This window comes from Orbicella faveolata, unplaced genomic scaffold, assembly GCF_042242905.1.
Source record: "Orbicella faveolata isolate gen_17 unplaced genomic scaffold, um_ofav_v1 contig_15, whole genome shotgun sequence".
NCBI lineage: Eukaryota > Metazoa > Cnidaria > Anthozoa > Scleractinia > Merulinidae > Orbicella > Orbicella faveolata.
Window position 1 is genome coordinate 6,047,265 of NW_028301542.1, and position 24,328 is coordinate 6,071,592.

The 24,328-nt window shown below is 39.5% G+C and overlaps 4 protein-coding genes across 7 annotated transcripts; 2 read left to right on the plus strand and 2 right to left on the minus strand.

Moving 5' to 3' along the window:
* The first annotated feature begins 1,206 nt into the window (after window positions 1-1,206).
* On the plus strand, window positions 1,207-3,347 carry LOC149113259 (uncharacterized). Of its 2 annotated transcripts, XM_089288151.1 has the most exons (5): window positions 1,207-1,346; window positions 1,704-1,844; window positions 1,942-2,088; window positions 2,374-2,484; window positions 3,046-3,347. In XM_089288151.1, the coding sequence occupies exons 2-5, from the start codon at window positions 1,737-1,739 to the stop codon at window positions 3,067-3,069; spliced, it is 390 nt and encodes a 129-aa protein (XP_089144277.1). In that variant the 5' UTR covers window positions 1,207-1,346; window positions 1,704-1,736; the 3' UTR covers window positions 3,070-3,347. The 2 variants fall into 2 exon arrangements, with proteins under 2 accessions (XP_089144277.1, XP_089144276.1); XM_089288150.1 differs by lacking the exon at window positions 3,046-3,347 and having other exon boundaries at window positions 2,374-2,738.
* A 5,436-nt stretch (window positions 3,348-8,783) lies between these two features.
* Window positions 8,784-11,981, minus strand: LOC149113260 (uncharacterized). The gene has a single exon (XM_089288152.1). It carries the CDS (start codon window positions 10,192-10,194, stop codon window positions 9,103-9,105), a length of 1,092 nt encoding a protein of 363 aa, XP_089144278.1. The 5' UTR covers window positions 10,195-11,981; the 3' UTR covers window positions 8,784-9,102.
* An 87-nt stretch (window positions 11,982-12,068) lies between these two features.
* Window positions 12,069-20,508, minus strand: LOC110040740 (uncharacterized). The gene is made up of 8 exons (XM_089288505.1): window positions 18,710-20,508; window positions 17,950-18,112; window positions 17,656-17,740; window positions 17,128-17,345; window positions 16,076-16,168; window positions 15,412-15,628; window positions 14,828-14,914; window positions 12,069-14,554 (listed from the first exon to the last, which is right to left on the minus strand). The coding sequence occupies exons 1-8, from the start codon at window positions 19,903-19,905 to the stop codon at window positions 12,756-12,758; spliced, it is 3,858 nt and encodes a 1,285-aa protein (XP_089144631.1). The 5' UTR covers window positions 19,906-20,508; the 3' UTR covers window positions 12,069-12,755.
* A 951-nt stretch (window positions 20,509-21,459) lies between these two features.
* Window positions 21,460-23,767, plus strand: LOC110060104 (uncharacterized). 3 transcript variants are annotated; one of them, XM_089288154.1, is made up of 5 exons: window positions 21,460-21,762; window positions 21,943-22,033; window positions 22,118-22,258; window positions 22,356-22,502; window positions 22,788-23,516. In XM_089288154.1, the coding sequence occupies exons 3-5, from the start codon at window positions 22,151-22,153 to the stop codon at window positions 23,088-23,090; spliced, it is 558 nt and encodes a 185-aa protein (XP_089144280.1). In that variant the 5' UTR covers window positions 21,460-21,762; window positions 21,943-22,033; window positions 22,118-22,150; the 3' UTR covers window positions 23,091-23,516. The 3 variants fall into 3 exon arrangements, with proteins under 3 accessions (XP_089144280.1, XP_089144279.1, XP_089144281.1); XM_089288155.1 differs by lacking the exon at window positions 21,943-22,033 and having other exon boundaries at window positions 21,490-21,762; window positions 22,788-22,898; window positions 23,460-23,767; XM_089288153.1 differs by lacking the exon at window positions 21,943-22,033 and having other exon boundaries at window positions 21,465-21,762.
* Window positions 23,768-24,328: the final 561 nt, after the last annotated feature.

Consider the following 24,328-nt stretch of genomic DNA (forward strand, 5'->3'; position numbering starts at 1 on the left):
TTACAGAAACTGCAATAATAATAACATTATTTATCACAGGAAACTCACTCACCTACCGGTGATATACAGAGAGGTCCTGTTCTAAATATATGTAAAAACTACGATCGGAAATCTCGTAAAGGTCTACGAAGCACTGAGTGACAACAAAACATACATACAAAATAAGCTAAACTTGGCTTTATCCAGGACGACGCTGTCCAGCGCGTGATTCACAAACTGCATGCAAGCTAGCTGCAGATAAACAAACTCTTTTGGAATAATTAAAAAAAGTCCTGCCTATCAACCCTCATATATATACTCCTCTGGCAATGAATAGCTTGTTAAGCTGAATTAATGTACGGCAATAGTTTCTGGAACTGCACAAACAGCAAAAGATCAAAGATTGCCAGTTATTCATCGGTCAATAGGCCATGTTCGTATTCGACTGGAACTAGCTTGCAACTGAAGCTAACGCGGGGAGTCTTCAAATGTCGAAGCCCAGTATTTTTAATTTATTCGTCCCAGCTTGTGGGTGGCGGCTGATCAAACGATCGAGCGGTTGCGAGCAGAGCTTCCCTCTCGTCTCTCCTGGACTATCAAGAGAACTGAGAATCTCTGTCTCGCAGGGTGAAGAAACGCAGGACTGGTACGTACGTGCAAATGTGTCCGCTATGGCATTTACAGTGAAATTCTACATGGAGTTTCCGTTCAATTCTTCAAAATCAGTCGGCCAAATAAAAGAGATGAACCTTGCCCTGTAGAGACAGGAAATATGAGAGACATTCCACAGGTTTCGAAATTTTCCTAGGTAAACTAACAAAAATGGTGTCTCCCTACAAAACTCTATAAAATTGGGTAAATATTTCTAGGAATTAACGCAGCTACTAAAACCAAACAGATCTAAATAAATCTTGAAAAGGTTGTTTACGTCTCAAGCATCTCGATCTCAGATTCGTGACTTAATTTTTTGAATGGCTGTCTTCAGTATATTCTTGAGTCATCACCGCGCCAAAAAAGAAAAAAAAAAATGGCGACCTTTCGTGCTCATACAGCAGTTATTTAACAGGCGCGTGTGTGAGCAGAACATCTTTTTCCTTAAAGGGATGGTCTTGCGGCTATAGGTGTGACGTACCGTTTTTACGGCGTACGTGAAAGCACCCCAAGAGAGCTTCTTTTTTTCTCCAAAGAAAACTAATGCTTTCCGATTTTATTGTTGAACAATCGTCTTGTTGAGACAGAAGGGATATTGTTACGCCGTTTGTCGGCGTGGTTCGCTATAAATGGTCCCACAACGCTGCACTTTTACGCAAACGTCCCGTTTGTTGATCGAGTGAACAAGTCTATTGAGAACCTGTTAGATCGAGAAGGTAACTGAGTTCTTTTCATCGAAGCCGTTCCCATTCAGTTATTTCGTCGGTTAATTATATTATTCTACAATTAACCTATAAATCTTTAATACGAGAACTGTAGACCGTGGCTGGTTTCTTCAGTGGGTTTTCGTTTTCAAATATCTCAGTTTTGTCATGTTTGTAAGCACTTTTATTTCAAGGCTGAATCATTTGGAAGCCCTGCCTTGTCGAGCAGTTGAGGAAAACTCGCAGTTTCTGCCTTCATTAAAGGGACAGTGTTTCAATTGAAAAGTGTGGCCGAGAGATCACTATACCATAATTATTATATACGCTTTCGACCATTTAGCCAGAACACTAGTCAATTCTATTTTGCAGGAGCCATTCACCGTCCCAGGCAGTCCCAAGAAAATGGAGTACTTTTTATTCGTCATATTCGTGTTGTTAAGTTCTACTTCTGGTAACCCTGTGTACAAAAGCCACGACGAAAGAAAGGAGTCCCACATTTCCCCTCAAAAGGTAAGCTCACGTATTGATCTCTTCTGTTTATTCTTGCTTTTACTATTACTCTTGCCTAAGAATATAGTGTCATATAAGCGCCATTTTATCCAACAAGGTTGTGGATCTCACTGCTCACGTTGGGGAGGCCGGGCAAGAATACAACGAGAACATGGAGGTAGACCCAAACAAGCGAACAGAATTGTTTGAAGTTGCCGCTCACCCTGGAGTGGATCGCAGTGACGCCTTACATGATTTCAAGCCAGTAAGTTTCATTTCTCTACTATCTCCCATATTAATTTCAAAACAATTCAACATGTATATATGTACAAACGAGTTTCAAAAATTGCCAAAAGTTACGTGTTATAGTGCTAATCAAAATTCTATAATATAAAGATTTGGGGTCATCGAGCACGTTTTTGAGTCAGTCGCAGTTAAAATTAGGCCCATACCATTGAATGTTGTACTCGGCTTTAGACATTCCTATCACCACATTCTTCTTCTGAAAGCTAATTGACTGTACATGTTTATTCAACATTTATTTTTTTAGGCATCAATTTCGTGGTCACAGGATGTTGAAGATTTACCGCCGAAAAGAGAAAAACGTCAGTACTGCCTTTGCGGTGTGCATAGTTGGCGGTGCTGTAGATCGTACGAAAAGGTCAGTCAATTATGCGTAGAGAATAATCAATCATATATTCTAACCAGGCCCCGAAAATCTAAATCTGGGTTCCAATGCTTTTCTTTTGAACATTTTAGTGTGTCTCATGTCTTAGTGTTTTTTTATATTATCGTCGCATATTTGACATCAGGAATTCCAATACTCCTTCGCTTGTCGCTTCATGCTGCATAGAAACCTAGATAAGCGCCGGCTTATGGTAATCTTTTGCATATCTCGAACATGACCAAAAATCCGTCGTTAACGAATGATTTGGCAATTGTTTGATATCATTATTGTGGCATCAAAAAAAAATTGCGCTAACTAAAAAATAGTGGCAGCATTGACAGTTTCAGTTTCAATTGATGGCTATTCTACCCCCAAAAGTATATTCAGAGATATCAACTTAATAACGCAATTAGCCCAGGGATGTCAGTAATAAGGCTCATGTAAAAGGACTACCTATTGCGATACCTAAGACTAAACAATAAAAGTGAAGCCCTTAAAAAAGAAGTATTTATGAGTAGCCAAAATACTAATATTTCAAAATGTTTTCCTTCACAGATTAAGCAGTCAGCCGGGCATTAAAAAGCTGACATCGGAGAGGAATTGACAAAAGAATAGCTTTAACGGGAGGAACATCACTATCGCTGGCACAAGAAAATTGATTAAGGCCAATAGAACAGCAAATAAAGTAAAAATAATAATTTAAGCTTTGTTGCGTTGCTGTTAGGATATTTGCTAAAAATAGACGGTGGAAGTAATTTTCAGTGCCGCAACATTTTCCTGATCTTGTGCATGCACTGCTTTTGATAGTTTGCTAAGATTTCAAGCTGTGTATAAATAAACTTCAATTAGAAAGCAAACTGCATCAGTTGTGATTTATTCATAAGATAAAATGGCAACACCATGCAGCATCGTGTTCTCATTGTATACACTGCACATCATTGCATACATTCTATGAGGCGGCAGTTGACTCGGCCTTCGGCCTCGCTGACTAATATTTAGCAAATAGACCCCATGTTGCCCTGCGTCTGCGCAGTAACTGGATACCCGATGACGTCAAAATGTGGTAGAAAGAAAAAAGTGACACAGCAGCCGTTAGGCGAGTCTTAAGGTGGTACGGTACCCTCAATATGGACCAAAAAGTTTCTTTAAATATGGTAAAGAAAGATCAATTGTGTGCTATTGCACTCAAGAAGAGAAATTAAATTTCTAGAGTTTTACTCAAAATGGTTGCTATGGAAACCAGCCACAGCCTTTGGAAGTAGTGTTTTATAGTATTGACGCCAACACTTCCTGCTCTTTTACAAAACAAGAATTGACTGTCAAATAAGCATATCATGTAAGTTTCTGTTTTGTTCTGTGATATGAACCTAAGTTTTGACAGTTAACTCTTATTTTCAGTACTTTTTACAGTTTTATTTGGAAATAACCTTATTTTTTACCACACCCAGTGGACAAATCATCTCATGTCACGTGACAGACCTGAAAATGTTACGATTTTTTGGGTTTATATCATCACGACACTATTGGTCTTTGATGAGCCCAAGTTTCAGAAATTCTATTTAAAAACCTTGCAAAGTAGAGATGTTGGCGCGAAGTCAGTCGGTACAAAAGTTAACTTTTGAGAAAAATGCACTTTAAGTTTCTTACACGAAGTATTAAGCATTTAACGAGCCACAAATAGTGGGGGGGGGGGGTGCAGATTGGATCTCGGGGGAGGGGGTGCAATGGTTGTTCTATTTTGTAAAAAGTTACCGCAGTTGTGGGAAATATTCCTTGTCATAAGGGAAATGAATGAGCCTGTGATGGCAATTTGAGGCAAAGCTTTTCACAAATAATTATACCAATCGAGTTGTGCATGTCTTAAATGTTTTTTCTAAGTGGTTTCGTTCATATAAGTTAAAATTAATCTATATTTTTGGTCACGTTCTTATAGTAAACAGTCGTTGCTACGGCCGTTGCCACGTGAAAAAACTTATACCACTGTGTACTTTCCTTAAATTTCACACTCATCTAGAAGGAAATTCGGCAAGATCGTTTCAAAATGTTTTTGACAAGTCCTCAAGGGTCTTAAGTCTTGTATTTCCAAGAAATTGAATTTTTCATGAACATCGCCATATTTTAGGGTACCATACCACCTTAATTGATTAGAATCTACTAGAAAAGTAGACTGCGGTTAGTTCCTTTGGCATTTCAGTGGGTTCTGGTTTTTCACAAAATGATAAACTGCAATCCACTTCCATCTTCGTCCCCGAAATAGTTCTATTTTGCACAGTAGGGCCCTTTTAACCAATTGCTTGTATATTTGGAAGCCTTTGGCAATATCATTCTCATATGGAAATTAGAAGTAAGAGAAAACTTTCGACCATCGGAGGGAACACTTTTCTTTAAAAACCGACCTTTTCTCAATATTTTAGCACGTACCAAGTTATTTGTTTCAGTGACCCGTGAATTTAGATCTCAGATTTAATTTTTTCCCTATCTACTTCCCCAATCGAAGACTGACTAGGCTCTATTTCTATTTAATAGCTGAATATATCTATCGCCTTGATCAATAATGATTTCTTAAAACATAAGCAGGCGAATATTAACGTTAAAAGCCGACGTTTCGGCGTCAGTGTGACACCATTCTCAAGGCAAAGTGAACAAATAATGCGAAGATTTGATTTCTATACAGTCTCTAGAAATTAGCATAATGACAAAGGATCATAAGTTCTTCAAGTGAATACCTTTGCGCGAATCGAGTCCGTTTGCACGTTTAGGGATGGTTTAAGTTTTCTTATAAAAAGCATCTCCTTAATTAGGCAATCAAATTTGTTGGAACATTTAGTACGCACGTGAAATTGTTCTGAAAGACAAGGAGGTACGTTCAACTTATGTTCGCTCAAATAATGTTTACATATTGACGACGATTTTTGTTTGTGTCCATCAACGCGTTCGTGGAGGTGGCTACGAGTGTAACCAACATATCCTGCATCTCACAGGTGACCGTGAGTTACCGTTACTCCTCGCAGAGAGAGCTTGGGTCACCTGTGCGGCAATCGACCATAGTTTTATTTTTGCCCTCAATTTTCTCCACAGTTGTTTTGCAGAAGCCTTTCACCGTCCAAGTCCCAAATGGCGTGCTTTCTCCAGGAGTACCCAACGACAGTTTCGAAGAAAATCCACCGTACAGTGTGCTTAACATTACCCGAGTGTCGCTACGTCAATCTTGTTTAATATTTAACTTTCCTGGGTTAAAATACCCGCTCTTCACCGCCAGCAAGCAGGATTTTGAAGTTATCGGACTCCCAGCCAGCGCTCGACGTTGAGGTCGTCAACGAGCCAGCATGCTTTAAATTTGTCACCTAGCTAGTCAACATAAGAAAAGTTTGCCAGCATGTTCGAGTATACCATTTTTTGCCAGCCAGCGGGCGAGTAATTTCGATATACCGTAGCAAGGTATATTACCGTAAAACTATTAATGTAACAACGGATTTAGTATTGCGTACTCTGAACGCAAAAAATGCGTTAACCCTTTGAATACCAACTACGCATATGCGTGTAATTAATGGTCGTGCTCTTTGTACCACTTGTGACGTCATCAATTTAAATGTCATGGAAGCTAAAAAACCTGACTAAACGCTTAAAAACGGTATTTTTTGGCGAAAGTTTGGTATTCAAAGGGTGAAAGAAAAGCACAAATTTTCTCCAAAACTTTCTTTTTCGCCATAGATCGGTCCAATTGACCATTTGCAGTCTCTAACGAGCAAAATTTGGCTCGATGAAGGATTTCATACACTTTCAGTTAATGGTTTCATTTTTACATTTGACTGGAAAGTTTCTGTATAAACACTTAAAAGATTACACTTACCATACAACAGTAAACAAAAGGGAAAGATAAAATGTGCTTACAGTGTTCTGATTATCCTTTAGGGATCCAAGCTTCACTCTGAAAATAAATCGTGAATTCCCTCCAAACTTGAAAAGAAGAGTGAAGTATAAACAATGTCCATCCGGTTAACAGACGTAATCTAGATATTCAGTTAATAAAGATCTATTGCTGTTATTATAAGTACAACAAGCAAGCTATCACTTGTTTCAAACGCTTACATACGACAAACTTTCACATTCATTTCATTTCCCACAGTTATTGCTCCAAAGAGTCAACGAACCTCCATGCAAAGAAAAACTGTTTAGCTCATGAAGTAAAAACAAGACAAGATTACAAAGCCCTCACTAGGCTTTGGCTACCAAGTGTCTGTCATTTCTATTTTCAAATGAACCCACGAAAAAAACAGATGTCAGTTACCTTTGTCAGTATAACAATTCGATGGTGAAATAGCAAATCCCCGCAAAAGATTCAATACAGAAGCGGGAAGGATTTGCAGCAAAAGCAATCGTTAGTTGTTCGTCAGCCGATCACCGCAAAAGACTCACAACAGAAGCCGCAAGGATTCGAAGCAAAAGCAATCGCTGAACGGCTGTAACCAGCTTTAGATCGGTATCTCGTCACAGGGTGCCCATACATCCATTTGGAACATGAATAAAAGATAAACTTACCTTTTTCGATCGTACCTTCTGTTTTGTGGTTGGCCATTTTAAATTTTAAATTCGCGGTCAGCCAGTACGAGGTCTGGATCCGAGATCAGCGGATCCTCCAAGAATTTGTGAATTTTACCGGCAGTCCCAGACTCCCTAAATTCTCGGTTGCCTGACTCAAGCCACGCTGGTTTGCTTTGTTATGAAAATCACTTGGGCCGCGTTATCAAGATTAATTTCTTCCCACAATACCGCTACAATGTCAAACATGTAGGTAATGAGAAGTTAGTAAGTCATCATCCGTGGGATTCTGCTGACCAGTATTTCCCATGACCCAGGGGAAATGGGACTACCTAGCCCCTCTCAGGGTGTAATGAGCACAGGAAAAGAATGCAAAGAATTACTTTCATCGTTCTTTAGAATGGGTACTTTTTTAAAAGTATCCACGAACAGACTTTTTTTTCAAATAATTGCCGTGTAGTAAGGTAAATATCAACTTTTGCCAAAAAGGCAATAAAATGAGGGTTCATGAGTCTTATTTTTAGGTAAGGTGCACGGAAGACCATGCGTTTTTATAGAAGCTTTGGTTAGAAAGGTTAGTTTAAGACGATCTTGGCTTACAACTATCAGCAATAAAAGACGCCACATTAGCCAGTCAGGTTAACGTTCTCAATTCAACTCAACCAAGTCAGGTAAACTTTTGTAGCTGATTTCGTTCCCTGAGAAACGAATACATATTTGTCTTGCCCATCTCCATTCGAAGAAAACTTCAGTTGGACGAGGGAAGAAAAGGCTAAATTTTTGTGCTCTCTAGCCTCGAATTGTGTAAGTTTTTTTTTCCTTATGATAACGTGGTGTCAATTTAAGGGTCAGGTCTAAAATAGCGATTAGAATTTTTGTTCCGGCCTGACATAGGGTAGGGAAAATCGCAGATTTTGGTCTGAAATAGGGTAACGGGTAAGGGTTTCGTACACTCCCACTACATTTTTCTGGGAGTACCCCCACCGGCACCGAGTGTACCCTCACCAGTAACATACAAGCTTTCCATGAGCTTCTAAGATATCACCTGTTTGAATAAGCCTTGTAAACAGAGCGAGAGCTTCAGATTACATGTCCTGGAAAACCGCCACTGAGCATAAGTTTCTATTTCGTGGGGAAAACCTCTTCTCTCAAGGCTGACGGTGCTATTTCGTAGGTTTTTCAGGGAACAGTTTCATAAATGAAAAACACGGAAGAAAGTTGAGTATTTGGTAACTTATATTGTTTTTTATTTCAACCTTTGGGTACCCTGCCAAACAGACATTACCTTCCCTCTCTGCTCGGTGAGAGACGAGACGGAACCTCTGCTTGCAACGGCTCGATTTCCTTGTCGTTCGAACTCTGAATTTTCCATTGTAGTTTACAGTAACTGCAATAATAATAACATTATTTATCACAGGAAACTCACTCACCTACCGGTGATATACAGAGAGGTCCTGTTCTAAATATATGTAAAACATAACGAGCTTTAAGGCGCGAAAAAATTTATGCAAATTAGTCTGACGGTAGATTGAATCTACCGTCAACCAATTAAGACCTGTAACATAAGAACGCAGTTCTCACATTCTCCTGACCAAGAATATAACTGATATAATTAGTTAATGGGATTTTCGGTAACACCTCATGCATTGATAAATTCCCACGAGCACACGCAGTGTACGTGATAAAACCACAGCGCGAGGATTCTCGTCTAGTTCGCGTGAAAAGTTTTTTTTGGAATAGCCGGCCATTCACGCTTTTCTTGCAATTGAGCCCCTTCCCCTGTTTCAAAGACTAACGTAACATTAAACAAATCACGATAAATTTAAGCAAATACACATCATCAAAGACAGCATAAATTTGTTTGTGTGCTAAGGGCATTTATTGCACAGTAAAACACCAACAATTCGTGTCGTCATATTGAAATATACCATCGTCCATCAGTCTTGACAGTTCTAATAGGCTAATAATACTGAAAGCGAGCTATGGAAAAAATGAAAATTCGTCAATTCATGCTAATCGGCTGGAATTGTTCGCAGTATAACAATGTGTAACAATTGATTGAAAGTCCCGTGTCTATAGAACAGCAGCAAATTCATTTAATGATGGGCGCTTTGTTGGATCGTCAGAGGTTAATTTCTTCGCCACTTTCAGAGAAAGCGCTGTTGCGGTAGGCAATAAATTTAAAATTTTCAGCGCAATCTTTCCGAAAGAAAAGACATCAGAAGCTACACTTTGCTGTCCTTTTCCACTAACAATTTCTGGCGCGATATGTGGGTAAGACCGCCGGTATTCTTCTTGTGCGGAAGGTGACAAATCCATCAATGGTTTTGGGTTGGCAATGCGTCGCGCTTTCCCAAAATCAATAATTACGGGATTCCATTGTTCTCCAGGTTTTTCCAGCACAACGTTGTTTGATTTGATGTCGTTATGAACAACACCGGCTTTGTGCGTATGATTGAGAGCGTCCATTATTTTTTTCAGAATTCCTATCCAAGAAGGCTTGTCAAGTGTCCCCTTTTTGATAACCTTGTGTAATGTTGAACAAGAGTTGTTCTGGCCATGGAACTGAGTTATCAGTCGCAGCGGCAGTGATTTAGTGATAACTCCAAACAGTAAAGGCAGTCCACGGTGGTCACCGAGCTGGCCAATCATTTGAGCCTCTCTGAGAACTTCTTGCTTTATCTCATCCTGTGACCTTGACTGCCGAGGCTTAAATTCTTTTACTGCTACCGAAATCCCTCTGTAGTAGGCCAGGTAACACGTGCCAAAAGATCCACAGCCCAAAAAAATTTCTGATCTCACTACTTCCGAAGGATTTATCTCTTTCAATGGTGCAGATACCCGGGTTCGAGCCTCGTCCGATTTCTTGGTTTTGGAGGTTGATCCAAGAACATCTACCACGACCGGGCTTTTCTTTGCTTCACAATGCTTGGCCGGTTTTGGCTCAGCAAAACCTTGCTCTGGCTCGGGAAGCTGACAGCTCATGGACGGTCGCACTGCTTCGGCAACAACTGCAGGTTTAGCTTCTGACTCGCGAGCAAGCTCAACAGCATTCTTGAGACATTTGGCTTTCGCCTTCTTATTCCTCCATCGTTTCTTTGCTTCAATCCGAATGCCTTTCATTTTCTCTCTGTCTACGAGTTTCTTCCGCTTGTTTCTCGCCATTCTCCTTGCTTCCAACACCCACAGAAATGAAAGGAGATTGAGACGAACACGAAATGCAAAATGCGTTCAAAGAGCAGCATACGATCAAATCTTACTCAGGAGCAAATGCTACAATCATGTTTTCCGGCTCTTATTGATCCTTTGTTCCGGCGTGTGAGAACTATAATCCCTTTCAAAAAGATCGAGGGTCTGCTGTGGGGTAGTGGGAGTCGACAGTTCTCAAACAAAAAGTTTAGTAAATATAGAAACTGAAGAAATGTGCTGCAAAATTTTCGAGAAAACAAAAACAGCGATCAGGAACCCGAAGAATATCATTCAACTAACGTTGCACTACTTTTCACGGCAAAGAGATAAAGAAGTTATTCAGTGCCCCCTCCCCCAATAAAATACTAATTGTCTGTTCCGAATCATTTGTGTGATTGTGCCAAACTGACAGATGTCATTCCATTTCCCCTACTTGGCAAAGCCCTCTTTTCGCAACACAACATTGTGTATAATCGCAGAGCTACATTCAAGATCTGAGTTTTTTCGGGGGCCTTCTTTGGTTAATTTCGCATTTTGGTTTGGAAGTGATAGCCTTAGTGGTATATAAGACACGCTGTGACCTTTGCCTTTGCTCCTTCAACACAACGGCTGCGCTTCCGCGACACAGACTTGTAAAACACAGCCAAGCGGAAACGGTTTCATTTTTGCCCTTTTACAAAGGCGAAGAAGTCGTACAGCTTCCGCGAACAACCAAGAAAGGACGCAGGTCGGCGACCTATAAAGAATGGATCGGGGGCCTTGTGGATAGCATGAATTCCTGTTTACATCCCAAAGCTCCTGGTAAGAGCAATAACAACCCTATAGATAACCTTTGACCAGGCTCTATTTTCGCTTCAATGGTAAACCTTTTCCCATGGGAAACGAAAATTAGCGAATTGCGACATAAGAGGACATAAGAGCGATGCTAAAATTGGGCCTGATCGCAGGTTATCCTATAGACGAGATAATAAAATCTCTTGCGAAGTAAATCTATGGAAGTGATATTTGATTGAATCTATTTGCAGGAATATGGTACTTCCGGTCGAGAAAAAAATACCATCATTGTTTCAATAGTAGGTACGAGCTCAGGTAATACGTTGAAATGCATTAAAAGTCACCAATTCAAATCGACTCACGAATGAACTCCTCTTTTGGTTTGACCATTTTATTTGAATGCATGGGAAGCTTTCAATACTTAATTTAACATACGAATGACATGGGAGACGCACACTTACTAGTCCAAAAGGAGAGCATGATTAAGACTTTTTTCGAGGGGAGGGGGGGGGGGGCAGCAGCGAGGTATCAATCCTGCAAGGTTTGGACTCTTATGACTCCTCCTTTACTGGCATTAGGTAAATGGTGTCGCGTGGAAAGATATGACGTGCCACAAGAATACTTCCAGGCTATGCTGGCGGATATGCCAAATGCATTCATCAACAGCATACGGGAGAAGAGACATCTACGCCCCCCTATATGGAGGGAAACCTCCAAAGTACTGTCGTACAGGGATTATCACATTAGCGATCTGGTTGACGCCCTACAGAAACGGAGCGGCTTAAAACTGCATATAAAAAAGGCTTACCTGGGAGACGAGGAGATATCTGCATTTACCGAAGAACAAGATGGAAGAACCGCACTTGAAGCAGCCAAAGCAAGGGCACACGAACGTACTGCGAACAAATTTCCAACGCTTCAAATTCAAATTGTTGTGGGACGTGGTGAAGGAAGGGCTACAAGAGAGTTTGGACTGTTGTGGTGGCCGGAAATGTTCTCGACTAACAGGCATGGAAAATTAACACTACGATTTTTTGTGTCGAAAGTAAATTTTTCCTAAAATACGCAATTTCCAGTTACAAATAAACAAGAGGCCATGTTTATTTCTCGGATATGAGATTGTGAAAAAAGTATAACGTCAAAACACTGTGTAACAAGACGCTACAGATGTTAACTTTATGCAATGACAAAACAATTTGGTGGAATATTGATGTTTCAGTAGCAGTTCCGAACGAAAATAAAGGAAAAGAAAAAAGCTGTAACTGAGCTGACTACCCGAGAAAGACAGAATAGTTTAAAGTTAGTTGAAAAGGAAATTATTCTTCCCTCAGATAACAACAGCTCAAACGAACTGACCACCCAAAAAAGACAGAATAGTTTAAAGTTAGTTGAAAAGGAAATTATATTCTGCCCTCAGATAACAACAGCTCAAATGAACTGACCACACAAAAAAGACAGAATAGTTTAAAGTTAGTTGAAAAGGGAATTATACTCTGCCCTCAGATAACAACAGCTCAAATGAGCTCACCACCCAAAAAAGACAGAATAGTTTAAAGTTAGTTGAAAAGGGAATTATATTCTGCCCTCAGATAACAACAGCTCAAATGAACTGACCACCCAAAAAAGACAGAATAGTTTAAAGTTAGTTGAAAAGGAAATTAAATCAACAGGAAACAAAAGATAAATTTTGGTGTGAGATAGCAATAGCTCAATTTGAACGAACTGCACCGGAGCATTGTCACTGCAAGCTAAACAAACTAAATTTACAAGCGGGCCCAATCAAGAATCTGAAGCATAAGGTTTTTCCGATGCAAGTCCATGTCACTGTATCTCCACGCAAAGCTGTTGATACATGAAGGGCCCCTCTCCAAGAAGTCTCTTGCTGCCATGATAACACCAACTCCACAGCTCCCAGCACCAATCATCTTCGAATCATTCACTCTTTGATCTGGCATTCCAAATCGCTTGAAGTGGTTGCAGTTTACCCAAAACTTTGTTTGGAGGGTCGCATGAGATGGATACATAATTGTCAGCAGTTCCAACAAATCTTTGATTGTGGGAAGGGTTGTAAATGGGGGAACATATCTTAGTCCATCATCAAAGTACATTTCCATCCTTGACAAATTGACATAAATCAAACCCCAGTGGTTTGGCATATGGACTGGGACTAATATTTGCTGGAGGGTGTTGAAATTCTTCAATTCAGATGCTGTTCTCGCCATCCACTTTTCCTTGAAATTGATGTCGGGTGCTTTCATCCAGTCATAAAATTCTGAAGGAAAGTAAAGTGTATTGTCATTTCCGTTCATTCTTGCTTCTTCTAAGTACTTTCCTATGGAAATGTCTATTACAAAACTGTCAATATACCTTTCCAATGCAAGATCTGCAAATGAAGTAACGTCAATACTTTTCTTTCCAAACCTAAGGATTATATTAGTGGCTGGTTGGTGCCAAAGGGCTTCCTGAATCCTCACTAAATCTGGTGATGAGCACCTCAACTGGTTGAGCCAATTTGCCTCAGAACACACCTTATGTCTAGTATTTGCTATGGTGCAAAACTGTTTCAAAACTGATAATCCACGTTCGGAGAACTGTCCAATACCCACTATGTTGATACCAGATGGATGGTTTCCCTTATTCGTTTCATCATCAAGAAGCTTTTCAGCTTCCTTGACAACATTTTCACAAGGGCGCATATTCAATGTGAACGGATCAGAAATTGTTGTAGCATCACGAACTGGATGAAGACCAGAGGACGGTTTACTTGATATAGGTGGTATTAGGTTGAATAGTGCAGCCACTTCCGCTCTTGTGGTGGCTTCATCCATAGAGACACGTAAGGCAGCCTGGTTTGATCCATCAAGTCGCCCTCCTTCAGTGATGGGAGAAAAACAAGAACTTCCACTGACAAGCGATTCTGCTGACATATCATCGATGGTGTCTTCACAAGTCACCTGCTCAGGTGTTTGGTGACTCTGAAACTCTGGAACAGTATTTTGAGGGACATCATTCTGCAAGGGAGCACATAAATCGGCCTCTATGTTGGAGACATCTTTGGCAAGACCCTGTGGTGAAGATGTTACATCCTCAATTTTGCAGTCATCAGAGTCCTCATGCATTTCTTGTTTGGGCTTTGGTGAACTTTGACTTTGGCAATTTTGCATCACACTTGCAGGTACATCATCTCGTTGGTCATTGCCCAAATTAGCGGGGAACAGGCTTGCAGGAACATCATTTAGCAAGTCAGTGTTGAGAGGGGGTCTTGGTTTACAAAGATTCTCTTTTACACCCTCTCTGATAGATGATTGCTCCGTATTATTCAGTACATGATTGGCGTATTGTACTTCCCAATAATCATGATCATACTCCAGTAGTCTTGACAAATCTTCATTGCTAACTTTGGTACCATGATCAGCAGTGTATGTGTATACCAGAAAGTCATTTCCAAACATTTGGTTAAATAAGTCACAAACCATCGTTATCCAGTTTCTTTTCTCCTTTGTCCATGATTTCATGTCAATGCTTTTCCAGCCACATCCACGGTAAAAAAACTTCTTCTTGCCTAAGGAGGGACACACAATATAAAATCACACTCAGTAAGTAAATTTGGTTAGCAAAACAATGAACTTCAGTCATGCAGCAAACGCGAATCAGCTGCATATAGCAATGGAGTATAGGACACCATCTCTGCATGAAACAAATTATAATTTTTCTTCCTTCTTTTTATGCAATTCTGGCTGAACCAGTTTCACACCTGTTCCAGCTCTCTGTGTAAACTTTTCAAATTCAAATACATTTTGATAAAATAAACATAAAAAGAACCCTCAACACTAACCTGAAATGATGCATTCCCTTGCTTGTTGGAATGAATACCGCAGTGACAAAAGCATGGTTGTATACCAGTGAGTAAGGATTTGGTTCACTGAAAATGAATGGAAATTTTCACTTGCTTGTAGCAATTCCATTTCAACTTGGATGTATTACAACAACAACGAGTAAAGTGGGACTATAAGGTACATCTACTCGGGTTAAACCGACAAGTCAGAACACAAATATTCAAATTAAAACTCTGCCCCTATGTGACCATTTCAAAAGGCAGAACGTCATGTCTAATTTACAAAAGCTGGAGATAAAGCAGTTTCCATCAACATTAAAATTTGTGTATAAGTGTTATTTTTCAACAATGGAATTTACTGATTGCAAATAGGTGTTTAGTTGGCTGTCCAGGCATTCTACGACACCATAATGTCAAACATGAATCACTCGTTTCTACAAGGGTAAGGTTAGTTGCAAAAAAAGACTTTTCAATAAGTTTTTCATGTAGCTGTAAACCATAGCTATAAAGCAATTTTCCATGGTTTCAATAACTAACTTTCATTTTTTGTTATTTCTATATGTTTAAAATTTATGCATACTTACAAGATTGGCCTTGTCCTGAACAATCATGATTTGTGGCCCTGGAATACAACTGCCTGTGTAGCTTGTGTGAAGACTCAAATCCTTGGCCAGAATATTTATATAGGGAACGAAAATGTCGCAACAGCATTGCACTGTGGTCCACGACAAGATGTCCGTAGTCCCCTGTGCCAAGGTGATGGCCAAATAATTTCTTTAACAGAAATCCCCACTCTTTGCACTGAAACAAAGACCATGAATAAATGCAAAGTCATCTTCCAATATGCTAAGACAATGGTTGAATGGGAACTTTCACAAAAATTCCTGATTTCTACAGTAGCGGCCCTAGGGATAGCAGCACTTGTGCACAAATACTGTAATTTGGTAAATGAAGGACTGTCACTACTACAAAGGCCAGCAACTCAGTTACAAAAAGAATACAATGTTTTGAAAGTGAAGAGAAGAAACCTAGAACCTCTGTGTTACCTGGCATAATGTTGGATCACATTTTTTGCAATGCCTTTTGTCAATGATACATCAACAGTAGCAGCAATGGTTCTTCATGCCATTAATAACTTAAAATTCTAGTTCCAGCATGGGTATTATTTCCTATACAAAGAAAAATACAATAAATTTGTAACCCCCTTACAAAAACCCCTGTCTTAAAAGCCACAGAGTATTTTGTTACCTTGACATCATGGATGTCTATCAACTGTTCCTCATGCTGATTAAATACTTTATCACGTATGGTAAGGGCAATGTCTCTCCAATCACAACAGACCTGAAATTAATATTTGGCAGGGTTATTATTCAGTTGAAGACCAGAACCATGCAAATGGTTTTTTTACAGAGGGGCATGCAGGCATACCTGCAGATCTGAAATAAATCATTATTGCTACGATAAGAGATTTGTAGATGTCTACTTGTACATGTATGTTTAGGTACTTCTCCTACATACATACACACATAAACTTTATTTCACCTTTGATTTACGGAGTAGCCATAAACACTAATATCTCCGAGAAGATAAATGTCCTATGCTAATAGTTAACTCCCACTCCCTACTATACAGACATGTACATGTTTACAGCTGATCACAATTTAAAATTTAGTTGGCTGATATAACATTTAAAATCATGGAGATTCAGGAGCATTCTCAAATTGCCAGGTAGGCTATCCCATGCTTTTGTGGCTGAGTATCTATAGGAGTGTAGGTCATAGGCAGTAGAAAGCTGCTCAGGAAGACTGAGAATGTTGGTACCTCATAAAGAATAGGGTAAACATTTTTAAGTAGACTGGACAATTTGAAATATTTAGACATTTAAAGAGTACAGTTAAAATGAGCTTTTGCTCATGATTGGCCTTAAAAAAAGCTGGCATTTCCACCTTAGAAAACTTGTATAAGTGAAGGCTAATTAACATCTGATTTTACTATTTCAATCACTAACAGAATGGATCAGGCTTGACAAATCAGACTAAAGGGAATGGTGATAATAATTTCAATCCCTTTTTGATGCTTAAATGGTAACTGAAATCTTAGCAACATCACGTTCCTTTCCCAAACTGTGACTACTTCTGAGAACAAATTAAAGGAGGTCTTCAGGCTCACATATTGATTAGCTTTGTTTAAAATGGCACTCACTGGTCAAAAATTTTAAAACTGCCTGTAACATACAGGGTAGTACAGCTGTATTTGAAATCTGAACTTCAAATGCCGTTTGTCTCATAATAATAGTTTACCTTCACAAAAAACTGAATTTGAAGCTCAGCTGCATATGTTGAAAAAGTGTCATCCCTGGTGTGTTCTGGTACCATTTCTTTCTTCGATTTCTTCCTCTTTTTCTGCTTTGGCTCATTAACTGGCACCTGGCCTTGTGCTAACTCCATGTACCTTTCATCTGCCTCTCTTTGCTTTAGAGCCCAATACTCTTTATGGTTTTCCAAAAACAATTTAAACTCTAAAAGATAAAACCAGTGCAGATTTAACTTTAAGAAATTTGGCTGTCATAGCAAAATGTACACTTTACAAGGGCTTTTTGTTTGTACCATAGACAACTTTTCTGAAAATTCTTTTACAGTAATCTGATTTTTACTCCTTTCGAAAAATTGTCTCTTCAGGGGTAGGTATCACATATGGATGTATCTTCTGACCAGAACCACAAAGTACACACCACAGTTTTACACATCTTGTGTACAACTTTCCATGTCAAACTGCACAACAATAAAGAATTACAACTAAAAGCTAAAGTTTGTTTGCAAGATTAGTACCTTTTGTGTCCTCTAAGTTGACTGTTTCTTGTCCTGAGCCAAGATCACGTACAAATGTACCTTTTTGGAGTATCTCATTTATGAACTAGAAAAGGTGAAAATAAGTACTATTAGCTACTTTTACTTTCTATACCAGAACCAATCAAGGATTATAGGACTGCATTCGACCCATCAAGTTGTTCTCCAACCAAGACAAAAAAAAATATTTTTCACAGTACAAAAATTTATACACTGTAATATGGTACATTAGAACTTGATTCATTGTCAGTTTCCAAGTAAAAAGTCAAGACCTACCACAATACGCTCTTCGAAGAAGGTAACATAGCCTAAGATCACTTGTTCTGATGAACCACGGTTTTCCTGGAAGTATTTTTTCACTTTTTCAAGGGGTAGTGATCTTTCAACAATTTCCTCAAAATTTCTCAAAATTGCTCTTTCAGTAGATCCTAAATTTAAACTATAGCATAAGTTATCCTACTGTACTAATGAAATTCGACGGACACACTAAGTCCTGCTTGAAACTGGCAGGCAAATTCTCCTGTACAAATTAATGTCAATGAGTGAAATGGAAATCTTCAAACATGCTCTTTTCATCTTAAAATACAAAACTTACAAACTTACAAAACTCAAACAACTGCAGTGAAACTCTATTATTCAATAACCTTGAGCAACAAACTGTACTATGTGTTTGAGTGTGTACTTGTTTAAAAACAAACCAACTGGGCCGCATGACATAATGATTTTGTAAGAGGGAACAGGGCGGGGATGACTAATTACAAAATCTCATGTTTCAAAAGGGGTTGGGAGGCTTATTAGAGAAGGGGAGCTTATTACAAAAACCAACTTTCAAACAGGGAGCTTATTAAAACCAGGGGTTGTTGACAGAGATCGGGGCTTAATAGAGCTTTTACATGTACTACTTCCTTATATATACATGTACGAGGGCTGTTCTGCAATAATATGTAATTAAATTTTTTTTAAAAAAAGTGATAAAAACGATGTACAGGTGATCATTCACAATCATCAAATATTCCTCAGTAATTTATATCGTCACCTTAAGTTAATTGATTTAATTAAGAAAAGAAATAAAATTAAGTAAGAATGTATACTCACTCCACTCTTTCCAAGCTGCGTCAAATTTAGCAATGTCTGCCACGCCGAGTCAGGAAGCCTTGACTGAAGCTTAAAAAACAAAAGCGCCCAATCTGGAACTCTCATGGATTTCATAATTCGCCCATAGGTCGACGATGATAAGAGATCAGATAAGCCTTTCTTGGGACCCTTGGCATCCAAGACCATATCCACGACCTCGGAAATTGTATCTCTCACTTGCTCTTTCTCGTTTTCATTTCCGAAGATAAACGCGTTCCCCAACACAGAAGATACTGACTCACGATACTTCTCACTGACGTCGTTGAGGGAAGCCATCACCTGACTGCATTGCTTTGCTATTTGCCTCTTTTTCGTCGTCGATCCTAGTGGACTGCTTTTAATTTCTTCAATTGAACTGCTGCTTGTCGATGGGGATGTCGGCGATGATCGACCCGAACAAGTCAGCGAGGAACAAAACGATTTCGTAGACTCTGGAGAAGATATTGATAGCGAGATGGAATCACCCAGAGTTTTTTCTTGTACTTGAGACTGGAGATTTCTTATCTCGGCTTGGAGTGCGTCCATCTCAGCCTTGAGCGACTCGATTTGGATGTTGCTCTCGAGTTGATCGAGGTAAACCATTTTCCCGCCAGAATCAACTTTGCTCGGCGGCGTCAATGGCTCCAAATCAAGGGTGATAGAATTTATAATTCTTGCGACCGACTGGAAGGAGGGCGAACTGATCAGACCATCAGCTGGAATTTCCCTCTGTCTTAACAGACCAGCACATAGGCCAAAAGACGAAGCCACGCATAAATTTCTTGGCTGTCTGTTCCATCTCGATAAATTGGCGGGCTCGAGTTCGCGCGAAGCGATTACTTTGACTTCATCGGGAAAAATCTTAAATACGCCATTCTTTAAAAAGTCAACTGGTCTCGTTCCCCCACATAGTTCTTTCGTCAAAACATACCAATTCTTGTGCGGGTCAAGGAACGCGCTTGTGACCCGTGCAAGACGCGTAGAGCTGAACTCCGATGGCACTGGAGGAGATTGTTCTTCCTCCATGCCGGTGCCGTGGATGATGTCGAAATAAAATACATGATTGCTTTGAAACTTAAATTTCCCGCCTGAGTAAAATATTACCACTGCAGTCAACATTTAACTTTTAGACCCCGAGTGGTACCTTCGTGTTAATGGCGACGTACAACAATGGTAATACGTCACCTTACGCATCCATCGCGCGTTACGTGGTTGAGCGTGACACATTCTTACGAGGCAAAGCGTCGCGTGGAATTAGTATCGCTTTGCAATCCTTTATTTGCCATTTTGATTCATAATTTGCCTTTTAAAAAACGCTGGGATGTTTCCTCTTGAAAATGTATCGCATGTATACAATCATGCTAACTGATTAGCAATATCCTTCGTATAGTACAGACCATGACAGATATGACCGGACATTGCTCAGATCGCAAAGAGCTGAACTTCGGTCGCTTGATTTATAAAAGGTTTTCGGTTTTTGAAAAAGCACCAATCGTCAGTCTCCGCTTTGCACGCGTATTCGCGAGGCTTTTTCTTCCATCCTCGCACAGCTGGTCATCTAGTGAGATCTACTTTATCGACCTAATCCAAGAGACTAATTAGTCGGCAAACACCTCTTCACCGTATGTTAAAAGACATCTTATGTCATGTAATTACAAAGTTTGAATGGTTACAGATCATCTCCCGAATCCTGTGGTGATTTTTTTCTTCCGATAAAGCTCGTTATGACTACGATCGGAAATCTCGTAAAGGTCTACGAAGCACTGAGTGACAACAAAACATACATACAAAATAAGCTAAACTTGGCTTTATCCAGGACGACGCTGTCCAGCGCGTGATTCACAAACTGCATGCAAGCTAGCTGCAGATAAACAAACTCTTTTGGAATAATTAAAAAAAGTCCTGCCTATCAACCCTCATATATATACTCCTCTGGCAATGAATAGCTTGTTAAGCTGAATTAATGTACGGCAATAGTTTCTGGAACTGCACAAACAGCAAAAGATCAAAGATTGCCAGTTATTCATCGGTCAATAGGCCATGTTCGTATTCGACTGAAACTAGCTTGCAACTGAAGCTAACGCGGGGATTCTTTTCAAATGTCGAAGCCCAGTATTTTTAATTTATTCGTCCCAGCTTGTGGGTGGCGGCTGATCAAACGATCGAGCGGTTGCGAGCAGAGCCTCCCTCTCGTCTCTCCTGGACTATCAAGAGAACTGAGAATCTCTGTCTCGCAGGGTGAAGAAACGCAGGACTGGTACGTACGTGCAAATGTGTCCGCTATGGCATTTACAGTGAAATTCTACATGGAGTTTCCGTTCAATTCTTCAAAATCAGTCGGCCAAATAAAAGAGATGAACCTTACCCTGTAGAGACAGGGAATATGAGAGACATTCCACAGGCTTCGAAATTTTCCTAGGCAAACTAACAAAAATGGTGTCTCCATACAAAGCTCTATAAATTTGGGTAAATATTTCTACGAATTAACGCAGCTATGAAAACCAAACAGATCTAAATAAATCTTGAAAAGGTTGTTTACGTATCAAGCATCTCGATCTCAGATTCGTGACTTAATTTTTTGAATGGCTGTCTTCAGTATATTCTTGACCTCATCACCGCGCCAAAAAAGAAAAAAAATGGCGACCTTTCGTGCTCATACAGCAGTTATTTAACAGGCGCGTGTGTGAGCAGAACATCTTTTTCCTTAAAGGGATGGTCTTGCGGCTTTAGGTGTGACGTACCGTTTTTACGGCGTACGTGAAAGCACCCCAAGAGAGCTTCTTTTTTTCTCCAAAGAAAACTAATGCTTTCCGATTTTATTGTTGAACAATCGTCTTGTTGAGACAGAAGGGATATTGTTACGCCGTTTGTCGGCGTGGTTCGCTATAAATGGTCCCACAACGCTGCACTTTTACGCAAACGTCCCGTTTGTTGATCGAGTGAACAAGTCTATTGAGAACCTGTTAGATCGAGAAGGTAACTGAGTTCTTTTCATCGAAGCCGTTCCCATTCAGTTATTCCGTCGGTTAATTATATTATTCTAGAATTAACCTATAAATCTTTGATTCGAGAACTGTAGACCGTGGCTGGTTTCTTCAGTGGGTTGTCGTTTTCAAATATCTCTTTTGTCATGTTTGTAAGCACTTTTATTTCAAGGCTGAATCATTTGGAAGCCCTGCCTTGTCGAGCAGTTGAGGAAAACTCGCAGTTTCTGCCTTCATTAAAGGGACAGTGTTCCAATTGAAAGGTGCGGCCGAGAGATCACTATACCATAATTATTATATACGCTTTCGACCATTTAGCCAGAACACTAGTCAATTCTATTTCGCAGGAGCCATTCACCGTCCCAGGCAGTCCCAAGAAAATGGAGTACTTTTTATTCGTCATATTCGTGTTGTTAAGTTCTACTTCTGGTAACCCTGTTTACAAAAGCCACGACGAAAGAAAGGAGTCCCACATTTCCCCTCAAAAGGTAAGCTTACGTATTGATCTCTTTTGTTTATTCTTGCTTTTTCTATTACTCTTGCCCAAGAATATAGTGTCATATAAGCGCCATTTTATCCAACAAGGTTGTGGATCTCACTGCTCACGTTGGGGAGGCCGGGGAAGAATACAACGAGAACATGGAGGTAGACCCAAACAAGCGAACAGAATTGTTTGAAGTTGCCGCTCACCCTGGAGTAGATCGCAGTGACGCCTTACATGATTTTAAGCCAGTAAGTTTCATTTCTCTACTATCTCCCATATTATTTTCAAAACAATGCAACATGTATATATGTACAGACGAGTTTCAAAAATTGCCAAAAGTTACGTCTTATACTGCTAATCAAAATTCTATAATACAAGATTTGGGGTGATCGAGCACTTTTTTGAGTCATTCGCAGTTAAAATTAGGCCCATACCATTGGATGTTGTACTCGGCTTTAGACATTCCCATCACCACATTCTTCTTCTGAAAACTAATTGACTGTACATGTTTATTCAATATTTATTTCTTTTAGGCATCAATTTCGTCGTTACAGGATGTTGAAGATTTACCGCAGAAAAGAGAAAAACGTCAGTACTGCCTTTGCGGTGTGCATAGTTGGCGGTGCTGTAGATCGTACGAAAAGGTCAGTCAATTATGCGTAGAGAATAATCAATCATCTATTCTCACCAGGCCCCGAAAATCTAAATCTGGGTTCCAATGCTTTTCTTTTGAACATTTTAGTGTGTCTCATGTCTTAGTTTTTTTTTATATTATCGTCGCATATTTGACATCAGGAATTCCAGTACTCCTTCGCTTGTCGCTTCATGCTGCATAGAAACCTAGATAAGCGCCGGCTTATGGTAATCTTTTGCATATCTCGAACATGACCAAAAATCCGTCGTTAACGAATGATTTGGCAATTGTTTGATATCATTATTGTGGCATCAAAAAAAAATTGCGCAAACTAAAAAATAGTGGCAGCATTGACAGTTTCAGTTTCAATTGATGGCTATTCTACCCCCAAAAGTATATTCAGAGATATCAACTCAATAACGCAATTAGCCCAGGGATGTCAGTAATAAGGCTCACGTAAAAGGACTACCTATTGCGATACCTAAGACTAAACAATAAATGTGAAGCCCTTAAAAAAGAAGTATTTATGAGTAGCCAAAATACTAATATTTTAAAATGTTTTCCTTCACAGATTGAGCAGTCAGCCGGGCATTAAAAAGCTGACATCGGAGAGGAATTGACAAAAGAATAGCTTTAACGGGAGGAACATCACTATCGTTAGCACAAGAAAATTGATTAAGGCCAATAGAACAGCAAATAAAGTAAAAATAATAATTTAAGCTTTGTTGCGTTGCTGTTAGGATATTTGCTAAAAAATAGACGGTGGAAATAATTTTCAGTGCCGCAACATTTTCCTGATCTTGTGCATGCACTGCTTTTGATAGTTTGCTAAGATTTCAAGTTGTACTGTGTATAAATAAACTTCAATTAGAAAGCAAACTGCATCAGTTGTGATTTATTCATAAGATAAAATGGCAACACCATGCAGCATCGTGTTCTCATTGTATACACTGCACATCATTGCATACATTCTATAAGGTAGCAGTTGACTCGGCCTTCGGCCTCGCTGACTAATATTTAGCAAATAGACCCCATGTTGCCCTGCGTCTGTGCAGTAACTGGATTCCCGATGACGTCAAAATGTGGTAGAAACAAAAAAGTGACACAGCAGCCGTTGGGCGAGCCTTAAGGTGGTACGGTACCCTCAATATGGACCAAAAAGTTTGTTTAAATCTGGTAAAGAAAGATCAATTGTGTGCTATTGCACTCAAGAAGAGAAATTAAATTTCTAGAGTTTTACTCAAAATGGTTGCTATGGAAACCAGCCACAGCCTTTTGAAGTAGTGTTTTATAGTATTGCCGCCAACACTTCCTGCTCTTTTACAAAACAAGAATTGACTGTCAAATAAGCATATCATGTAAGTTTCTGTTTTGTTCTGTGATATGAACCTAAGTTTTGACAGTTAACTCTTATTTTCAGTGCTTTTTACAGCTTTATTT

Excerpts from the sequence above, each read along its gene's own strand:
- LOC149113259 (XM_089288150.1), top strand. The coding sequence starts at position 1,737 with ATGGAGTACTTTTTATTCGTCATATTCGTGTTGTTAAGTTCTACTTCT. Across the intron at positions 1,845-1,941 it reads CCCACATTTCCCCTCAAAAG|GTTGTGGATCTCACTGCTCA; the intron begins GTAAGCTCACGT and ends TTATCCAACAAG. Across the intron at positions 2,089-2,373 it reads CCTTACATGATTTCAAGCCA|GCATCAATTTCGTGGTCACA; the intron begins GTAAGTTTCATT and ends TTATTTTTTTAG.
- LOC149113260 (XM_089288152.1), bottom strand. The coding sequence starts at position 10,194 with ATGGCGAGAAACAAGCGGAAGAAACTCGTAGACAGAGAGAAAATGAAA.
- LOC110040740 (XM_089288505.1), bottom strand. The coding sequence starts at position 19,905 with ATGTTGACTGCAGTGGTAATATTTTACTCAGGCGGGAAATTTAAGTTT. Across the intron at positions 17,346-17,655 it reads CAACTTAGAGGACACAAAAG|AGTTTAAATTGTTTTTGGAA; the intron begins GTACTAATCTTG and ends TTTATCTTTTAG. Across the intron at positions 14,915-15,411 it reads TTCAGGACAAGGCCAATCTT|TGAACCAAATCCTTACTCAC; the intron begins GTAAGTATGCAT and ends ATTCATTTTCAG.
- LOC110060104 (XM_089288154.1), top strand. The coding sequence starts at position 22,151 with ATGGAGTACTTTTTATTCGTCATATTCGTGTTGTTAAGTTCTACTTCT. Across the intron at positions 22,259-22,355 it reads CCCACATTTCCCCTCAAAAG|GTTGTGGATCTCACTGCTCA; the intron begins GTAAGCTTACGT and ends TTATCCAACAAG. Across the intron at positions 22,503-22,787 it reads CCTTACATGATTTTAAGCCA|GCATCAATTTCGTCGTTACA; the intron begins GTAAGTTTCATT and ends TATTTCTTTTAG.